This window comes from Dendronephthya gigantea, unplaced genomic scaffold, assembly GCF_004324835.1.
Source record: "Dendronephthya gigantea isolate DGI-Jeju-01 unplaced genomic scaffold, DenGig_1.0 000265F, whole genome shotgun sequence".
In the NCBI taxonomy this organism is placed as follows: domain Eukaryota; kingdom Metazoa; phylum Cnidaria; class Anthozoa; order Malacalcyonacea; family Nephtheidae; genus Dendronephthya; species Dendronephthya gigantea.
Window position 1 is genome coordinate 1 of NW_021163275.1, and position 21,861 is coordinate 21,861.

Genomic DNA, 21,861 nt, shown 5'->3' on the forward strand with positions numbered 1-21,861 from the left:
ATTTTTCAGGTGTTGCTGGTTTCTTTGTGAAACATGTGAAGACAGGAATGTGTATCTATGACACAGCACAAATACAGTCACAAGGCTTGGGCTCGAACTCGGGCAACTTATCTTTTCTTGAACTCTCCAACAACTGTCTGGATCCAGCTGCTCAGTTTCGGTTTCGTGATAATGGCGCCATGTTGAATTTGAAAAGACAAGGATGTCTTGCTGCTTTTGTCAACTCATTTTCTGGTCACTATCTTGATATGTTTTATCTTTTCGTCCCTGCTGCCTCTGTAAGTTTAGATGTTTCTGCCTGTGCGCAAGATCCCGGAAGGAAAATCTATCGGCGTATAACCCAGACCTCCTGGGGAGGTTTATCTGTATATTATAAGGGGCGGCATGCCGTATTTCAGAACTGGTGTGCAGTCCCTAGAACACTCACCCCGCTCGTTCAAAGTTACAGAATAGACTCTTTCATTGGATTGGAATATAATTGCAATTACGCTGAGGATAGACGTTTCAACTTTGGTAAGTTTCTGTTACATGTTTCTCAAATATCCAAGTAGTAAGTACTTACATATACCGATGCAAAATATTTTGTCTTCAGGTCCTAGGAAACCATCTTATATACTGCGTCAATTTCATTGCAATAAAATTGCACTTTTTTAAACAGTGAAATTAGATAGGTATATTATAATAATATATCGTTTTATTTTCCAGGTTCAGTGACATGTTATGGAAATACGACAGAGAATGTCACTTGTTCTAAAGATCAGTTCATGGTGGTTAAGACTGCATCTTACCGTGGATTGTCTGACTCAAAGACATGTGGTTTGAGTGATGATTATAGTTGTACAGTTGATGTAACATGTCTTGTTAAGAAACAATGTGATGGTCAACATGAGTGTAAAATAACTGTGGATAAAACCTTGTTCTCTGATGATCTGTGTCCTGGATTGAAAAAATATCTTTACTTTGAATACCGATGTTTTAATGATGTGAAAAATTATAACGATGTTTGCGGTATGTACACGTGTACCGACTATAAATATATTTAGGCGTAGCAGAATTTCATACGAAATCAAGACCACAAACTATTTGATCATGTTTTCCCATTTCAAGGGTTTTTTTGTCTTGTAGTTCGTGGCGTATCTTTATCTTTAACTAACTCATCTTTGCCAAACGAAGGTATTGTGCAAATTACCGCGAATAATTGGACAAAGAGTGTTTGTGCAGGAAGTTTAAATAATAAAGCCAAGAATGTTGTTTGCGCTCACATGGGTTACAAAAGAGCAGAATCTGTTGTTAATACGTCGGTTCTACCCGATTCAAAAGATGAAATATTTTCTGGAACCATAAACTGCAATCATGATGACAACGACTTAACCTTCTGTTCGTTCACAAATTCCACCTCAAGTTGTTCCCAGTTGTCATACATAAAATGTAAGTTTCAATATTATTCAGGAATTACGAGAATCTATGAGATAAAAATTATCAGAAAACAGTTCAAGAAGTAGAAATGAAAATATGACGTAGAAGGTTAAAGCTAATAATTATATAATCAATTCAGTTTCCATATTTCAGGTCATATATGCGACAGTCCTTTGTTAGAAGACAAAGAAAGATTTCCAGATTCGTCATTCACTGCCTCAGTTTCTTCAGAAGATCACAGAGCTTCTGATGCAAGGATATCTAGTGGTAGTTCTTGGTGTGCTCCTGTCTCAGATGATAAACATTATCTTCAAGTGGATTTTAAAAGACTTTATTCCATAAATTATGTCGCAACATTTGGCGATGGTACAAGTGCCAAATGGGTGAAGACGTATATCTTGAATTATACGACAGACTTGATAAACTGGAAACAATCCAACGCTGTATTCCAAAAGGTGGTCGCTATAAATCACCATGCATATTAAGCCGCAACGTCAACTTATAGATTTCCTACCAATTAATTGCACTTTATATATCTTATTTTTAGATATTTCGAGGAAACCAGAATGCTTTCAATGGCGCAGCCATAAGAAATTTAAATGGCTTAACAACAAGAGCTTTACGGTTTATTCCATTATCGTATGAAGTTCAACCTTGTATGAGAATTGAGATCTGTGGTCAGAGTAAGTTGCATGATGTGAATAAAAAATAATAAGTTGGAAAAAAACACTGTGTTGTGGCTTGTCATTATCATTTGCGTTCAAGTGTGAACTATCTCACAGGGAAAAGAAAACATGACGAATTTTGGATTATTTGTTCACTTTAACTAAGACGTTATCCATTTTAAGCTTGAACAATGGACAAAGTGGTTTGTTTGACTTTCCTCGAGTATAGCACTATGTAATGGCTTCAGTTAAGAAAAATTAATATGTATACGTACGACGATATATACGTACCATACCGATAGAAAACAAGCATAAATTGTGTACCTTTTAAGCTTGAAACGGTTTGATTTAGCATGACTTAATGTTTCCTTAGCACGTTTTTTGTATATTATTCTTGGTTAAACGTTTTTTGAAGGTAAATTGATCAAAATTTATTGTTTGAAACGTACGTAAGCAAACCCGTGGAATAATTAAGGCTTCATACTTGAACGCAAATGATAATACGAGATCATACATCAATGTCATGGTTACATATGCTATAGTACTGCATCATAGAGCGTTTTCCTCCGTTTAATGGTGGAAGCCGTACCAACGATTTTTTTAGTCGAAAAATTCTTTTGTCATAGGAGCCGCTGGCTTTTTTGTGAAACATGTTAAGACAGGGATGTGTGTTATCGACACAGAAGTTGTGAAACATTCAGGCCCATTTTGGGGTAGCTTGTCTTTTTTGGAACTTTCTAACAACTCGTGTTTCGATGAAGCTGCTCAGTTTCGGTTTCGTGATAATGGCGCCTTGTTCAACATTAAGAGAAAAGGATGTCTCGCTGCTTATTTTAAACATAATTTTGGTTCCCAATTTGATGTTTTTTATCTCTACGTCCCCGCTACATCACTGGCATTAGATTATTCTGCCTGTGCGCAAGATCCTGGAAAGAAAATCTATCGTCGTATAACCCAGACATTTTGGGGAGGTTTATCTGTATATTATAAAGGTTATACGAAAACAACATTTCAGAAGTGGTGTGCAGTCCCTAAAACACACGCCCCGCTCGCTCAAAAAGAAGGAATTGATCCCTACATTGGATTGACAACAGATTGTAATGACACTGAGGATAAACGTTTCATTTTTGGTAAGTTTTGGCGAAATCATCCTTCTGGAAATCCTAGAGATGTTTCAATCCCATACGAAGCCAATGGATTGTCATTAACCGTCGTGAAAAATAAACGCACCAAAAATTAGTGAATACAAAATAATATGACGGAAATGATGAGCTTGAAACTTTTAATTTATTTTCAAACCTTTCGAATAAAAGCGAGACAAAAAAGTTTATCTGTTTAGGCTCAGTGACGTGTTATGGGAAGATGGTAGGCAATATCAACTGTCCTAAAGATCAGTTCATGGTGGTCAAGACTGCATCTTACCGTGGATTGTCTGACTCAAAGACATGTGGTTTGAGTGATGATTATAGTTGTACAGTTGATGTAACATGTCTTGTAAAGAAACAATGTGATGGTCAACATGAGTGTAAAATAACTGTGAATGAAACGTTGTTTTCTGATGATTTTTGTCATGGATGGAACAAATATCTTTACTTTGAATATCAATGTATTGATACTGCGAAATCTTATAGCGTTGTTTGTGGTATGTATTAGTGACGATACTAAAATACTAAAGGTGTAGAAGGTCTGAGTGACCCGTGGTAAAATTTCTAGAGAAATACGACCATAAATTTTAGCAATTGACCAAGGGGAGACAAAGCGGAGCGTGTTTGTGCTGGAAGTTTAAATAATGAAACAAGCATGTTGTTTGCATTAGACTCTGTTGTTAATACACCCCTCCTATCAACTACCAAAGATGAAATATTCTCTGGAAGTATAAACTGTACTAATGTCCTCGGGGATTTACCTCAATGTTCGATCACAACTCCCACCTTGAGTTGTTATTCATAAAATGTAAGTTTTGAAGCGAGAAAATGAAAGACAATCACAAATTATCTTCGTATTTCAGGTCATATTTGCGACAACCCTCTGTTAGAAGACAAAAAAAGATTTCCAGATTCGTCATTCACTGCCTCAGTTTCTTCAGAAGGTCACAGAGCTTCTGATGCAAGGATATCTAGTGGTAGTTCTTGGTGTGCTCTGTCAGATGAAAACATTATCTTCAAGTAAACTTAGGAAGACTTTATGTGTTATATAATGTGACAACGTTTGGTGACAGTACCAGTGCCAAATGGGTGAAGACTTACAACTTAAATTACACTGTTGATTCAACGAATTGGAAACAAGTTCAGACTGAAAATCACAAGGTAATTGATACGTGACACCCTTGTTTTCCAAAAATTCACTATTTCCTTTGGGATCATACATTAAGTGTATAACACTTTCGAAGATATTTCAGGGCAACAAGAATGCTTTCAATGATGCAGCAAAAAGAAGTTTAAATGACATAACAACAAAAGCTTTACGGTTTATCCCATTATCGCATGAAGTTCAACCTTGTATGAGAGTTGAGATCTGTGGTGACAGTAAGTTACGTTTATTTCTATCGAAGCCCGGAAAGATTTTAATTAGAAGGTTATTGGCAGAGGTTATGTGGCTCACGTGACTATCTTTACTGGGGGTTGAGGGTTGTAATTCCGACGTTCAACCGACGAACACGCGGTACTTGAAGTTATTCAGAGAAAGCATAGGGCATTCGGTCAGTTCACATAAGATTTGCCAACAGAGCGGCTTACCGCAGTGGGTTTACCGACGCTCATGTGTCATTACCGACAAACTTCGCGATTAATCGATTACTTTGCCAAAACTGGGGAATGGACTCTACGATTATTATAGATAAATATTTTTCAATGTTTGCTTTCTTTTATGCCAGCTTTATACCCAGACCAACCTAGAAACATCACCGTCTCTAATATAACGGCCCGGAGTGTTGAAATATCGTGGATTGATCCTGAGAATCAAGGATTTACCAGCGTATCAAGATTTTGGATTAAAATGAAGAAAGACGACTCGCTTATTCTGAATATCACCACGGGAAAAATAAATGAATATAAAATAGACAAGCTCACTACATACACAAGTTATGAAATATCTCTAGCTGCTGGAAACAAGGATGGTTTTAGTGAAGAGAATACTATTGTGTTTTCGACAGGAGAGCAGGGTAAGAAGTGAATGGGTAATTCCTTAACGCGGTGCCCGCGCAACATTTGTTTCATGTGTAAAGGAGGCTGGTGACCATATCACCCAGTTTACAACAACATTCAATGCCTTTTTGATATGGCATATTGTCACAGCCGTATTATATCCCCATCTGTTACATATATACAAACACTTTTTAAAACGAACCCAAAGAAACAACTTACTATTAAATTTCCAGCTCCAGAAGGTCCTCCACTGAACGTCAAAGTCACTGCAGAAAGTTCATCCTCATTATCAGTCACGTGGGATCCTCCTGAAGAAGAGAAAAGAAATGGCGTGATCGTCAATTATACTGTGTGTATCTCACATAAAGAAACTAAACCTTGCTTTAAAGAACCTACTACAGAGAAGATGATGTTAGTCATCGACAGTTTGAATGCATCAACCAAATATTTTGTTCGTGTTCTTGCAAGTACTAGAGTTGGTCGAGGAAACTACAGTAAAAGTCAGGGAATGTTTACAAATGGAGGTAAGGCCTATATTTCATAGTTTCGTTGTTAGATCTCATCCGCTTAAGAGAAAGCTAACATCACAACTTAAATACCGACATTCAAGTTCATATCATTGATGTTATTTATTTTACAGAAGGAACAAAGGTGGCAACAAAGAGAACAGAAACTACATTAACTTTCTCGTTACAAATTCCTTCAGAAAATTTTACGTAAGTTCAAAACCGGCGTTCCTAAAGCAATATTTCAGATAATTGCATGGAAGAAATTATTTCGATGACCAGCTTGAGACTTTATCTTTTACTGAACAAACGGAATATGTTTTAGGTATTTTTACCTGGTAGCTTTGGAATTGAGAAAAAGCAGCGACTGTCTTCGACCATCCAGCAGTTACAATGATCTAGTGACATACAAAGAAGCTGAAACGTCAGCTCAACCAAAACCTTATATTGCCGCCGTCATAACAAGCAGAGATAAAAACATGTTTATACTTGGTGATGGTGGAAATACAAGTTCTCAAACAACACGAAGACGAAGATCAACAACAAATTATTATTATAATGGACCGCTGGAGTCTGGAGCAAGTTACAGTATTTTTCAAAGGATCTTTCTTGATGACAAGGTATTGCTAGTTATGATATTACATTCGAAGTGATTAGGAAAGACAAATATATTCAATAAAACAAGTGAACTTTCTGCATTTTCACTAATAATCGTCTCTTTCTCCAAAATATCCTATAACCTGTTAACACGAAAACCTATTTTTATTCACTCTAAGGGTGAATTTTACTCCACTGATTGGAGTCCCGCATCGACAACGGTAACACAAGCGCCAAGACCGACCCTTACCACAAACACAGGTATTGCATATAAATAATCACACATTATTTTTTGAGCAGAATAAAAAATGGTAAGTTTACATTTAAAGAGAAGAAAGATCTCGGTTTATTTTAAGCTGTTGTTATACCATATTCTATGAGCGAAGTTATTCGAAGACCGTGCCACGCAGCCCTTGGGTTATATTGTAACGAAGGTGTATTTTTGTTCCTCAGGTGGTGCCCCTGGTGTGTTAACCAACATGTCCAGTGTTGACGTAATGGCAAAGGAAGGTGATCTTGTCAACCTGTTGTGTTCTGCTCAAGGGGAACCACCGATCACTTTCAGTTGGGAAAAAGATCAGACGTCACTGGATGGATTCATTGTAAAGGACATGCCTCATCGTAGTTCCTTACTCGTCGTAACAATGAAAGACGAAACAAGTTTTGGAAAATATATTTGCAATATTCAAGATCGATTTACAAAAACTGCTCATAATATTTCAGTTGTGAAACTTACAGGTAATTTACAAACTAAATTAGGGAGAGAAAATAACTTGTGTAATTTCCAGAGCTTATTGCATCGGTTACAGTTCTACAACAGTGGATTTCAGGGTCTTGAAATGAATACTAAACGGAGTGTAAATCTCTTGTATTCTGGGTTGCATCTTTCTAATTTTTGCTCTTCCTTTCATTAGCTCAAGAAGAGTGCGAAGGTTGCGGAAATCATCTTGTGGGAATTATAGTATTAATAATTCTTCTGGTCATTTTACTCATTATTATTGCTTATTTATTGTTTCACCGAGTTCATCGTCTCAAATCGTCAAGCACTACGGGAAATTTGGAGAGGAAGACCAAAGACAGTTCCAAAGATATTTATGAAAATCCTAACAAAGATGACGTCAACAATTATGAACAAGTGGAAAATGAACAGTCGACGTATACAGCTCTTAAAAGACCGGGAAAGGACGAAGATGATCATGTTTATAGTCATCTGAATCAAAGACCTCAAGAATACGAAAACCAGAAGGAAACTGGATTATAAAGAGGCTTTTGCACGGAACATTTACAATAAACTTAAGATTAACATTTCCATAATGAAATAAAAACGTCCAGGTGTTATCTATAATCTAGTTAAGACCACCTGTTGGTTTAAGTTAATATTTCGACCTGAACGTTTTACTTAATTTTAATAATTAACCCATCGACAACAAATTTGGTCTAGAGAGGATCATTTCTCTTAATATAACATGCACGACCATGTCATTTATACATAGCTTTTGAGAAAGATGACAGATTTTGATTGATGTCGTTATTTACAGTAGTTTAACAAGAACAAAACACAATTTGCTAAAAGAATGTCAGACGTCTTGTTGTTTGGGATCGTGAAAGCAACATTCAGACTTCACACTGAGTTTTATGAATATTTATCTTATCGCAACATCAACGATTTAGTTCGTCTTCCGGCTTCGTTTAAGCTTACATCTTTACTGCGGATATCTTTATCGATAAATCGACTTTTTAAAAAGAAAATATGTTTTTCAAGTGCTACGTGTGGAAATTATCAGCGTTTATTGTCAGTCTCTTGTATCTTCACAGTAAGTAGGCTAGCTATTAAAAAATATCATGCATTCAAAATCGAAATTCTGTCTAATCATTATGCGCTGTGTCGATTTAAACATGTTAAGTCCTGGTTGAACCAGAATGCGAGTTGATGTGAGTTGCAAGTCTTGCTTGCGTTTTACTGCTCGTTGACGCAGATCGGAAATAGCGTTAGTCCAAGGTTGATGAGTCTTGATGAGCCTTACATTAACGCTTATGATAACGTCATTATGTTAAAAACATTTTGTTTGTGATAAATGTTTTGTGCGTCAAGTAGATTGAATGCAATGAATATGTTGTGATGATATTATTATTGTATATTATTGTACTTTTCAGAATGCGCCAAGAATTACGTATTTTACATTATTTTCAAACCACAATATTTTCAATATGGCTTTCACTGACAGAGAATCCTCCTATTTTTGGTACCGGGAGGAACTGATTTCCTGGCCCAAGATGTATTCGTTATGAGATTATTCAAAGGGTTCATTGTCGTCGACTTTTGCATTTTTATGATTTTTCAGGTGTTGCTGGTTTCTTTGTGAAACATGTCAAGACAGGAATGTGTATCTATGACACAGCACAAATACAGTCACAAGGCTCGGGCGCGGGCAACTTATCTTTTCTTGAACTCTCCAACAACTGTCTGGATCCAGCTGCTCAGTTTCGGTTTCGTGATAATGGCGCCATGTTGAATTTGAAAAGACGAGGATGTCTTGCGGCTTTTGTCAACTCTTTTTCTGGTCACTATCTTCATATGTTTTATCTTTTCGTCCCTGCTGCCTCCGTAAGTTTAGATAATTCTTCCTGTGCGCAAGATCCCGGAAGGAAAATCTATCGTCGTATAACCCAGACCTCCTGGGGAGGTTTATCTGTATATTATAAAGGGCGGTTTGTCACTAGCGTATTTCAGAACTGGTGTGCAGTTCCTAGAACACTCACCCCGCTCGTTCAAAGTTACAGAATAGACTCATTCATTGGATTGGAATATAATTGCAACTACGCTGAGGATAGACGTTTCAACTTTGGTAAGTTTCTGTTACATGTCTGTCAAATTTCCAAGTAGTAAGTACTTACATATACCGATGCAAAATATTTTGTCTTAAGGTCCTAGGAAACCATGTTACTGCGTACAATTTCATTGTAATAAAAGTGCGATGCACTTTTTTAAACTGTGAAATCAGATACGTTTTTACTACTTGAAATATTATTTCGTTTTTTTAAGGTTCAGTGACATGTTATGGAAAAACGACAGAGAATGTCACTTGTCCTAAAGATCAGTTCATGGTGGTCAAGACTGCATCTTACCGTGGATTGTCTGACTCAAAGACATGTGGTTTGAGTGATGATTATAGTTGTACAGTTGATGTAACATGTCTTGTTAAGAAACAATGTGATGGTCAACATGAGTGTAAAATAACTGTGGATAAAACCTTGTTCTCTGATGATCTGTGTCCTGGATTGAAAAAATATCTTTACTTTGAATACCGATGTTTTAATGATGTGAAAAATTATAACGATGTTTGCGGTATGTACATGTGTACCGACTATAAATATGTTTAGGCGCAGCAAAATTTCATACGAAATCAAGCCACAAAATATTTGATCATGTTTTCCCATTTACTTCAAGGTTTTTTGTCTTGTAGTTCGTGGCGTATCTTTATCTTTATCTAATTCGTCTTTGCCAAACGAAGGTATTGTGCAAATTACCGCGAATAATTGGACAAAGAGTGTTTGTGCAGGAAGTTTAAATGATAAAGCCAAAAATGTTGTTTGCGCTCATATGGGTTACAAAAGAGCAGAATCTGTTGTTAATACTCCGGTTCTACCCGATTCAAAAATTGAAATATTTTCTGGAACCATAAACTGCAATCATGATGACAACGACTTATCCTTCTGTTCGCTCACAATTTCCACCTCAAGTTGTTCCCAGTTGTCATACATAAAATGTAAGTTTCAATATTATTCAGGAATTACGAGAATCTATGAGATAAAAATTATCAGAAAACAGTTCAAGAAGTGGAAATGAAAATATGACGTAGAAGGTTAAAGCTAATAATTATATAATCAATTCAGTTTCCATATTTCAGGTCATATTTGCGACAGTCCTTTGTTAGAAGACAAAGAAAGAATTCCAGATTCGTCATTCACTGCCTCAGTTTCTTCAGAAGGTCACAGAGCTTCTGATGCAAGGATATCTAGTGGTAGTTCTTGGTGTGCTCCTGTCTCAGATGATAAACATTATCTTCAAGTGGATTTTAAAAGACTTTATTCGATAAATTATGTCGCAACATTTGGAGACGGTACAAGTGCCAAATGGGTGAAGACGTATATCTTGAATTATACGACAGACTTGATAAACTGGAAACAATCACCCGCTGTATTCCAAAAGGTGGTCGCTATAAATCACCATATTAAGCCGCAACGTCAACTTATAGATTTCCTGCCAATTAATTGCACTTTATATATACTGTTTTTAGATATTTCGAGGAAACCAGAATGCTTTCAATGACGCAGCCATAAGAAATTTAAATGGCTTAACAACAAGAGCTTTACGGTTTATTCCATTATCGTATGAAGTTCAACCTTGTATGAAAATTGAGATCTGTGGTCAGAGTAAGTTGATGTGAATAAAAAATAATAAGTTGGAAAAAACACTGTGTTGTGACTTAATATTACCATTTGCGTGGAATAGTCAGGTTTCATACTTGAATGCAAATGATAATACGACATCATACATCAGTGTCATGGTTACATATGCTATATACTGCATCATAATTCATAAAGCGTTTTCCTCCATTTAATGGTGGAAGCCGTACCGACGATTTTTTTAGTCGAAAATTTCTTTTGTCATAGGAGCCGCTGGCTTTTTTGTGAAACATGTTAAGACAGGGATGTGTGTTATCGACACAGGATTTGAGAAAAATTCAAGCCCACTTTGGGGTAGCTTGTCTTTTTTGGAACTTTCTAACAACTCGTGTTTCGATGAAGCTGCTCAGTTTCGGTTTCGTGATAATGGCGCCTTGTTCAACATTAAGAGAAAAGGATGTCTCGCTGCTTATTTTAAACTTGATTTTGGTCCAAATTTTGATGTTTTATATCTTTACGTTCCCGCTACATCACTGGCACTAGATTATTCTGCCTGTGCGCAAGATCCTGTAAAGAAAATCTATCGTCGTATAACCCAGACATCTTGGGGAGGTTTATCTGTATATTACAAAGGTTATACGAAAACAACATTTCAGAAGTGGTGTGCAGTCCCTAAAACACACGCCCCGCTCGCTCAAAAAGAAGGAATTGATCCCTACATTGGATTGACAACAGATTGTAATGACACTGAGGATAAACGTTTCATTTTTGGTAAGTTTTGGCGAAATCATCCTTCTGGAAATCCTAGAGATGTTTCAATCCCATACGAAGCCAATGGATTGTCATTAACCGTCGTGAAAAATAAACGCACCAAAAATTAGTGAATACAAAATAATATGACGGAAATGATGAGCTTGAAACTTTTAATTTATTTTCAAACCTTTCGAATAAAAGCGAGACAAAATAGTTTATCTGTTTAGGCTCAGTGATATGTTATGGGAAGATGGTAGGCAATATCAAATGTCCTAAAGATCAGTTCATGGTGGTCAAGACTGCATCTTACCGTGGATTGTCTGACTCAAAGACATGTGGTTTGAGTGATGATTATAGTTGTACAGTTGATGTAACATGTCTTGTTAAGAAACAATGTGATGGTCAACATGAGTGTAAAATAACTGTGGATAAAACCTTGTTCTCTGATGATCTGTGTCCTGGATTGAGAAAATATCTTTACTTTGAATATCAATGTATTGATACTGTGAAATCTTATAGCGTTGTTTGTGGTATGTATTAGTGACGATATCATATTCGCCGGAAAATGGCATATACGACCATGGTCATACTCGCCGGAAAATGGCAAATACGACCATGGTCATACTCGCCGGAAAATGGCAAATACGACCATGGTCATATTCGCCGGAAAATGGCAAATACGACCATGGTCATATTCGCCGGAAAATGGCAAATACGACCATGGTCATATTCGCCGGAAAATGGCAAATACGACCATGGTCATATTCGCCGGAAAATGGCAAATGCGACTATGGTCATATTCGCCGGAAAATGGCATATACGACCATGGTCATATTCGCCGGAAATGGCATATACGACCAGGTCACGCCGGAAAGGCATATACGACCATGGTCAATTCGCCGGAAAATGGCAATACGATCATGGTCATATCGCGCGGAAATGGCAAACGACCATGGTCATATTCGCCGGAAAATGGCAAATACGACCATGGTCATATTCGCCAGAAAATGGCAAATACGACCATGGTCATATTCGCCGGAATGGCAAATACGACCATGGTCATATTCGCCGGAAATGGCAAATACGACCATGGTCATATTCGTCGGAAAATGGCAAATACGACCATGGTCATATTCGCCGGAAAACGGCAAATACGACCATGGTCATATTCGCCGGAAAATGGCAAATACGACCAGGTCATATTCGCCGGAAAATGGCAAATACGACCATGGTCATATTTGCCGGAAAATGGCAAATACGACCATGGTACCAAAATACTAAAGCGAACCCAAAGAAACAACTTACTATTAAATTTCCAGCTCCAGAAGGTCCTCCACTGAACGTCAAAGTCACTGCGGAAAATTCATCCTCATTATCAGTCACGTGGGATCCTCCTGAAGAAGAGAAAAGAAATGGCGTGATCGTCAATTATACTGTGTGTATCTCACATGAAGAAACTAAACCTTGCTTTAAAGAACATACTACAGAGAAGATGATGTTGGTCATCGACAATTTGAATGCCTCAACTAAATATTTTGTTCGTGTTCTTGCAAGTACTAAAGTTGGTCCAGGAAACTACAGTAAAAGTCAGGGAATGTTTACAAATGGAGGTAGGGCCTATATTTCATAGTTTCGTTGTTAGATCTCATCACCTTAAGAGAAAGCTAACATCACAACTTAAATACCGACATTCAAGTTCATATCATTGATGTTATCTATTATACAGAAGGAACAAAGATGGCAACAAAGAGAACAGAAACTACATTAACTTTCTCGTTACAAATCCCTTCGGAAAATTTTACGTAAGTTCGAAACCGGCGTTCCTAAAGCAATATTTCAGATAATTATTAGGAAGAAATTATTTGGACGACCAACTGCAGACTTTATCTCTTACTGAACAAACGGAATATGTTTTAGGTATTTTTACGTCGTGGCTCTTAAATTGAGAAAAAGCAGCCACAGTCTTCGACCATCCAGCAGTTACAATGATCTAGTGACATACGAAAAAGCTAAAACGTCAGCTGAACCAAAACCTTATATTGCCGCCGTCATAACAAGCAGAGATAAAAACATGTTTATACTTGGTGATGGTGGAAATACAAGTTCTTCAACAACACGAAGACGAAGATCAACAACGAATGATTATTACAATGGACCACTGGAGTCTGGAGCAAGTTACAGTATTTTTCAAAGGATCTTTCTTGATGACAAGGTATTGCTGAGTAGTAGATGATACATTAGGAAAGACAACAACACCAAGTGACCCTTTTGTATTTTCACTAACAATCTCCCCCAAAATACTTTTGATATATGATATCCTGTTAATACGTAAACCTTTTTTTGTCCACTGTCTGTCCTAAATATTTCATTAAAGGGTGAATTTTACTCCACTGATTGGAGTCCTCCATCGACAACAGAAACACCAGCGCCAAGACCGACCCTTACCACAAACACAGATATTGCCGGTATAGTAATAAAGCTTTGGGGAAAACTCAGGGGTGTTTTTGCAAGAAGAAAAAAGAGCATTTTTTATGTTTGAGTAAATTTTACTCGTATTTTATTTATCTGAACTAACTACTCAAAAAATTGAGTTCGTTTTGCCCCTTTTCTCGTTGGGATAATTTCACTCTTTATTTTGAGTAGATCAAAACTCGTATTTTATCAAAATCTCTTGAGTAAAGACAACTCAAAGAAAAGACAACTCTTTACTCATCAATGAGTAAATTAAAATATTCTATTTACTCAACTACGGAGTTGGAATTACTAACTCAGTGTATTGCTTAATACATATTGGAGAGAATATTTGAAGAATTAATTCACAACTGAGAATTCACAATGTTCGAATTCACACGTGCAATTTCACATAAGTGAAATCATGTGGATTTTTGTAAGGGCACATAGTTTAATTCCTTATATATATTCTCTATAAAGTCAAACTTATTTATTTCATTGTTGTGTTACTCATAATAAGGAATTAATGGCCGTCGTCCACAGTGGGTGAGTAATTGTTGAGTTTCCGTCGAAGCAATTTGTTTGAGTAACTCAATTCAACTCATTCTTTTAATAGAAATTACTCGTATTTTGAGTAATTTTTTTGCAGAGAGCTATGCTAATTGGGGTCCCTCGTGTGTTATCCATGCAGTGGTGGTGGAATGGCAAAGGAAGGTAATCTTGTCAGACCTGCTATGTTTTGCTGAAGGTGAACCACCAATCACGTTCGTCTGGGAAAAAAATCAGACGCAATCGCGACTGGATGGATTCATTGTAAAGGACATGCCTGTAGGGAAATACATTTGCTATATTCATGATCGATTTCAGAGCACAACTGACACAGTCTATCGAAAAAACCTGCACGTAATTTCCCTTTCAAACAGATTTCAACACTGACTGTTCTATCAAGAATTTTGTCAGAATCCTGTTTGAAACATATCTCATTGTTCAAGATTGTTAGATATAAATTTATTACGTTATTAAACAATAAACATTCCGACTTCCCACTGAGTTTCTCTAAATATTTATCTTCGCTGCAATGATTCAGTTTCATCTTCCGCCTTAGCATTTCACAGAGTCGTTTCAGATCTGCTGGATTGAAAAGATGTATTTCAAGCGTCTTCAACAGAATTTAGCAGTTTTTATTTTCATTCTCCTTTTTCTTCAGGGTAAGTTTGCAGTACTAATGTGCATTGATCGATGTAATTAGCCTTGTTATCACTTGATGAAGGAAAAAACGTTATCATGCAACAAGGAAGCAGCGTATCTACTTCACTAGTGAACAACTACAGTATGTTTTTGAAACAAGTCTGAGATACTTCAAGTGCTAATATATTGTGTTAATGATTCCAGCCTGACGCGGATTGACGTGCTATGGTTGGGCTCCTTGTATATATCTTCGCTCTCTTACATTTGCTTACACAAAACCATTCCGTCATACGTTGTGTTTAAATTGCAATCTAAATTAAGTAAAGCAATCTAAACTAAAACGTATAGTACGCATCTCATGTGCGCCTAGTTAATGTTTAGTAAAAGGTAAAGGTTTGTGATGAGTGTTTGCGCATCAAGTAATTCAAACTGCTCTCTCTGAAGGCTACTCTTCTCCTCTATTTTGTCCTATGATATTTCAGGTGTTGCTGGTTTCTTTGTAAAACATGTGAAAACAGGAAAGTGTATCTATGACACAGCACGAATACAGTCACAAGGCTCGTACTGGGGCAGCCTGTCTTTTCTTGAACTCTCCAACAACTGTCTGGATCCAGCTGCTCAGTTTCGGTTTCGTGATAATGGCGCCATGTTGAATTTGAAAAGACAAGGATGCCTTGCTATCTATAGAAAGCACAGGTTTCCTGAAATGTTTTGGGTCTACGTTCCTGCTACCCCAGAAGTTAAAGAAAAATCTGCCTGTGCTGACCGCCGGGTTATAAAACAAACCTCTTGGGGAGGTTTATCGGGACCTTATCGTTCTGCAGGCAGGTGTGCAGACCCTGATGGATACATAAAAACGACCACAAGCTGTGAAGACGGGGAGAATAAACGTTTTATTTTTGGTAAGTTTCTTTTCTGCTGGTACGATCTTTCTGCCTGATATAGGGGTTGTCTGAGAAATGTATTCAACAGGAAAGAGAAGAAGTGCTCAAAAAGTAATTCTATATTCTCAAACCAAGTAGACAAACTCACTTCAACTTTTTAAGTTTCGATCGAGGTCTATATTTTGTCCTATCCTTATCAAGGTTCAGTGGCATGTTATGGAAAAACGACAGAGAATGTCACTTGTCCTAAAGATCAGTTCATGGTGGTCAAGACTGCATCTTACCGTGGATTGTCTGACTCAAAGACATGTGGTTTGAGTGATGATTATAGTTGTACAGTTGATGTAACATGTCTTGTTAAGAAACAATGTGATGGTCAACATGAGTGTAAAATAACTGTGGATGAAACCTTGTTCTCTGATGACCTGTGTCCTGGATTGAAAAAATATCTTTACTTTGAATATCAATGTTTTGATACATCAAAACAATACTCATTATGTGGTATGTTTGTTTTGAATTGAAGTTGCATTGGAGTGCTGAGTATTTAATGCATGTTTCTCGTGCGAAGTGCAATAGCGCAAAATAATACTGACTAGGGCAACCCTCAAGCTTTAAACTCCCAAAACCCAAAAACTTCAAAACGCCAAAAGCTCACTAGTAGAAACCTGCGTCTGCGTGGGATATTTTCCAGCTATTTAAATTAAATATCAGTGCATGCGATTAAGTGATATAATTGTTTCTGATTTATACGAAAGATATTAACTAAGGCTATTTGTTATTGGCCCAAATGAATTCACCATAGGTCCTCAACCATCGGGAATATGAAGATAATATGTAGCTTTTGTCTTGGATATAACGTGATAGTTGCGGAATAGCAAATTCATTAAGTTGGTACTTATTTACGCTCAAGAAAATAAGAAGTTTATATATTGGTAGCTAAGAAATACCCGAGAAGGATTCTTTTTAAATTATGTGCCCATTTACTATTGTTTTTTTTTGTAGTGGATGACGTGGATCTGTCAGACTCATCTCTACCAAACGAGGGTTGATAATTCTTCACACAGTTTCCTTCAAAAACTGCACTGACTTATTCGTAATAATTGTTACCGCTATCAAAATGGAATTTAGGTGTTTGTTACGTATCAATATATCTTTACCTTTATATTTACTGCCAAATATTTCATTGTAATTACATGTATTCACGCACCGGCCGTGTAAAGTAAAAAACACGCGTTTACAGTAAAGTCTTTTGCATAATATAATCTCTTAAACAAATACGTTGCATTCATATTTGGGTTTGCATGGGCCAGCCATTTTCTTTACCAGAGTGAACACATGTACGAACGACGATAAAGGCTAATTTGGCGAGAAAGGAGAAAGCAAATTTACTTATTTTTTCTGCGAGTATGATTGTTAGATTTTTAGTACGTTATTAAACAGTAAACATTCAGACTTCACACTGAGTTTCTCTAAATATTTATCTTCGCTACAATGATTCAGTTTCATCTTCCGCCTTTGCATTTCACAGAGTCGTTTTAGATCTGCTGGATTGAAAAGATGTATTTCAAGCGTCTTCAACAGAATTTAGCAGTTTTTATTTTCATTCTCCTTTTTCTTCAGGGTAAGTTTGAAGTACTAATGTACGTTGATCTATGTAATTAGCGTCGTTATCACTTGATGAAGTATGCATGCAGTCAGCCATGTATTATTATATCATGCAACAAGGAAACAACGTATCTACTTCACTACACGCGTAAAAACGCTCAGGTTGATGCAAGTTGATATAAACAGGATGGAGCAATGTTGTGCTGCCCACATTGTTCAGAGTTGTTATCAATATTGAACAATATTGTTACACCCGATTCAGTTTCAACAATATTGTTCAATGTTGATAACAACTCTGAACAATGTGGGCAGCACAACATTGCTCCATCCTGTTTGTATCAACTTGCATCAACCTGAGCGTTTTTAGGCGTGTAGTGAACAACTACAGTATGTTTTTGAAACAAGACTGAAATACTTCAAGTGCTAATATATCAGCCTGATACGGATTGACGTGTTATGGTTGGGCTCCTTGTATATCTTCGCTATCTTACATTTACTTACACAAAACCATTCTGTCATACGCTGCATGTGTTTAAATTGCAATCTAAATTAAGTAAAGCAATCTAAACTAAAACGTATAGTACGCAACTCAAGTGCACTTATAGTTAAGTTTGAGTAAAAGGTAACGGTTTGTGATGAATGTTTGCGTATATATCAAGTAAATGGAATGCAATTTTCTCGTTGCAATTTCCTATATGGTAAATAAACTGTGATTAATTTAACAACGGCAACCTTAATATTTTATACTTTTTAAAAATGCGCCAATTAAGATTACGTATTTTACAATATTTTTAAAACACAGTTTTTTTAAATGCATATTCCTGTGCATGTGCATTTAAATGCAAAATTTTAATATAGCTACTACAATATACACCATGACCAGGTTTTTTTACTACAGATTTGAAATACCTTGCTTGCCGAATATGGCTTTCACTGAAAGAGATTATCAACATAGTGTACATCATTTCTCTGGGTGCCTTATATTTCTGTTTATAAATTTAATTTTAACCAACAGAGAGCATGCATAAATTTGTGCACCAGTGGAATACACGATAATACGTCATGATTACGCCATAATAACCTCTGCGAGCCTCGCTCTCAAGAAAGTTAATCTACTCCTCTATTTTGTCCTGAGCTCCAAAGCAACCGATTTCCAAGTCTAAATTGTATTCGTAACGTGAATGGAAAGGTTTTATTGTCGTCTACGTTTGCATTATTATGTTTTTTCAGGTTCTGTTGGTTTCTTTGTGAAACATATCAAGACAGGAAAGTGTATCAATGGCACAGCACGAATACAGGACCAAGGCTCGGGCTGGGGCAGCCTGTCTTTTCTTGAACTCTCCAACAGCTGTCTGGATCCAGCGGCTCAGTTTCGGTTTCGTGATAATGGCGCCATGTTGAATTTGCAAAGACAAGGATGTCTTGCGGCTTATGCTAAACGTGATCCTGGTTATTATCTTGACATGTTTTATCTTTACGTCCCAGCCGACCCAACAAAATTAGATTTTTCTGCCTGTGCGCAACATTCTGGGAGAAAAGTCTATCGTCGTATAACCCAGACATCTTGGGGAGGTTTATCTGTATATTATAAAGGTCATGGAAAGACCTCATTTCAGAACTGGTGTACAGTCCCTAAAACACACGCCCCGCTCGCTCAAAAAGGAATTGATCCCTACATTGGATTGACAACAGATTGTAATGACGCTGAGGATAAACGTTTCAACTTTGGTAAGTTTCTTTGTGAACACGATCTAGTAAATACTAACATATACCACACTCACGTGGAAGAACATGTATGTACAATATTAACAATTAGTAGAATCATACTAGCATACTATTGCAAATGCTGAAATTTGATTGGCTACTCTACTCGCTATCTAATTGTTGATAGATAGCGAGTAGCGAAACAGTCGCAATTCTGGCGTATTTTTTAGAAAAATGGCCTCCGGCTCGCGGTTTTCTGAGGTTTCTGAGTATGAACTTGATTGAGGATGAACTGATTCTACTAAAACAATTAGATTACTTGCTCTCAATTTCTATGAGGTGATAGTTGATTCGGGCTTCGCCCTCATCAACTATCACCTCATAGAAATCTCGAGCTGGTAATCTAATTGTTAATTATAATACTCACGGTATATGAGCTATTCTGCAATCTGATTGGCTGAGATATCCACTTTATATATGGTGAGTAGTGGAAACAGCCAGTAATTAATACAGTAAGAATTTGTGATAACTTGTAATAAAAGTTTGCACATTCTTATAATAAAGTTCTGGGTATATTATTCGTTCTCCACATATATAGCTTATAGTCAACCAGCTTTGCTTCGTTGGCCATTAGCTCATATACGACTTCAGATCATGGCATTACCATTGTTAAAACAAAACATAGGTCTCTTGTCCTAAAGAAGAAATTTTCTTCTCTTTGCTCAAACTTCCAATAAATATTATATTCAATATACATGAAACCATATACGCCCAGGTCAACGAATTTAGTATTTATGTGCTTGTGATTTGTATAAAGCTAGCGAAACTTGCAGACACAATATATTTTTGTAAAAGCTGCATTTTTTAAACACGTTTTCACTACTTGTAACGATATATAAACCATTCATAGTTTTGCTAATAACTTATTTCACCTGGAATATCTCAAAGTTAATGGTTGCTGTCACTATAGCTACTCTCAGGTAAATTTATATTTACAATCCAACAAATCTTTACATTTCGAATTAATATTTTCAAGGTTCAGTGACATGTTATGGAAAAACGACAGAGAATGTCACTTGTTCTAAAGATCAGTTCATGGTGGTGAAGACTGCATCTTACCGTGGATTGTCTAACTCAAAGACATGTGGTTTGAGTGATGATTATAGTTGTACAGTTGATGTAACATGTCTGGTTAAGAAACAATGTGATGGTCAACATGAGTGTAAAATAACTGTGGATAAAACCTTGTTCTCTGATGATCTGTGTCCTGGATTGAACAAATATCTTTACTTTGAATATCAATGTATTGGTACATCAAAAAAATACTCATTATGTGGTATGTTTGATTGACAATTTGAAGTTGCATTGGAGCAATAATGACTACCTTAGGCTTTATAATAGCGCTTAAAGCCTGGTTTTCATATAGCATAATTTATCACAATTCGTCTCTTGTGTGAAGTGCAAAAGCATCCAAAAATGCGCGATCTATAATTACTGGTGTCTTTGAAAAAACGAAAAGGAATTCTTGGTTGAACACTACATGTTAAAACATTTACAGCATTTTATTTTGCAGTGGATAACGTGCATCTGTCTGACTCATCTCTACCAAAAGAGGGTTTCATACAAATAAATGAGAATTATAATGAAACCAAGACCGTTTGTTGGCAGAGTTTAAAGAACAACGCCAAGGATGTTATTTGTCGTCAACAGGGTTATACACGAGCATCCTCTGTCCTTAATAAGGCTGTTATGTCTAGCACGAAAGAAGTATTTTCTGGAAGCATTGACTGTGATGGCAAAGAGCATCACTTGTCTCAATGTTCACTTACAACTTCTCAACAAATTTGTTCACAGCTCTCTTACATAAAATGTAAGTAAATTCTGGATATGCTGGTGCAGGTTACGTGAACAAATTTAGAATAACATTCTTTATTTCAGGTCATATTTGCGACAATCCTTTGTTAGAAGACAAAGAAAGATTTCCAGATTCGTCATTCACTGCCTCAGTTTCTTCAGAAGATCACAGAGCTTCTGATGCAAGAATATCTAGTGGTAGTTCTTGGTGTGCTTCTGTCTCAGATGATAAACATTATCTTCAAGTGGACCTGGGAAGACTTTATGTGTTATATGCTATAGCGACATTTGGCGATACCACTGGCTCTAAATGGTTGACATCATTTAACCTTCATTATACTGTTGACCTGATAAACTGGAGACGAGTACAAAACGGGACGGTAATGTTTTTGTTCTAGTTTGATGTTTTTAACAAGAAAATAAATATCGCGTAGTTGATTGGAGCTTATAAAAGCACAGGATAAAAACGGCAAACTCCACTGAAATATTTCTTGTTTCAAGAACTAAATCTTTTATAGCAAAACATTTTTAGACGGGTTCACGTTATTATGCATTAGCTTTAGATATTTCAAGAACAATATAATTAAATCATTTAAAATTAATGTTAACTTTTCGCAAAAATACATTTTTTAATTTGTTGTATTCAAAACACGAGAAGAAGCGTTTTATCATATTCCTTTGATCATGT

The 21,861-nt window shown here is 36.5% G+C and overlaps 5 protein-coding genes across 5 annotated transcripts in view; all 5 read left to right on the top strand.

Annotated features, from left to right (window-relative positions):
- The first annotated feature begins 49 nt into the window (after positions 1-49).
- Positions 50-1,973, top strand: LOC114541079. The gene is made up of 4 exons (XM_028561063.1): positions 50-513; positions 706-1,008; positions 1,126-1,428; positions 1,570-1,973. Exons 1-4 carry the CDS (start codon positions 180-182, stop codon positions 1,899-1,901), a joined length of 1,272 nt encoding a protein of 423 aa, XP_028416864.1. The 5' UTR covers positions 50-179; the 3' UTR covers positions 1,902-1,973.
- On the top strand, positions 1,966-6,605 carry LOC114541088. Its single transcript, XM_028561069.1, has 7 exons — positions 1,966-2,099; positions 2,708-3,211; positions 3,421-3,723; positions 5,458-5,748; positions 5,865-5,940; positions 6,056-6,350; positions 6,507-6,605. Exons 1-7 carry the CDS (start codon positions 2,075-2,077, stop codon positions 6,603-6,605), a joined length of 1,593 nt encoding a protein of 530 aa, XP_028416870.1. The 5' UTR covers positions 1,966-2,074.
- Positions 6,606-6,807: 202 nt separating this feature from the next.
- LOC114541081 (nectin-4-like) lies at positions 6,808-7,865 on the top strand. Its single transcript, XM_028561065.1, has 2 exons — positions 6,808-7,065; positions 7,242-7,865. The coding sequence occupies exons 1-2, from the start codon at positions 6,825-6,827 to the stop codon at positions 7,586-7,588; spliced, it is 588 nt and encodes a 195-aa protein (XP_028416866.1). The 5' UTR covers positions 6,808-6,824; the 3' UTR covers positions 7,589-7,865.
- Positions 7,866-7,933: 68 nt separating this feature from the next.
- LOC114541096 overlaps positions 7,934-21,861 on the top strand; it is a 39,719-nt gene continuing 25,791 nt past the window's right edge. The window contains exons 1-8 of the mRNA XM_028561075.1: positions 7,934-8,141; positions 8,670-9,173; positions 9,371-9,673; positions 9,792-10,094; positions 10,236-10,537; positions 10,626-10,761; positions 11,002-11,505; positions 11,715-12,017. Of these exons, the coding sequence (XP_028416876.1) occupies positions 8,078-8,141; positions 8,670-9,173; positions 9,371-9,673; positions 9,792-10,094; positions 10,236-10,537; positions 10,626-10,761; positions 11,002-11,505; positions 11,715-12,017 (2,419 nt within the window). The 5' untranslated portion in view covers positions 7,934-8,077. The remainder of the gene's footprint in view (positions 8,142-8,669; positions 9,174-9,370; positions 9,674-9,791; positions 10,095-10,235; positions 10,538-10,625; positions 10,762-11,001; positions 11,506-11,714; positions 12,018-21,861) is intronic.
- Positions 15,552-17,123, top strand: LOC114541080. The gene is made up of 3 exons (XM_028561064.1): positions 15,552-16,028; positions 16,212-16,511; positions 17,013-17,123. Exons 1-3 carry the CDS (start codon positions 15,773-15,775, stop codon positions 17,057-17,059), a joined length of 603 nt encoding a protein of 200 aa, XP_028416865.1. The 5' UTR covers positions 15,552-15,772; the 3' UTR covers positions 17,060-17,123.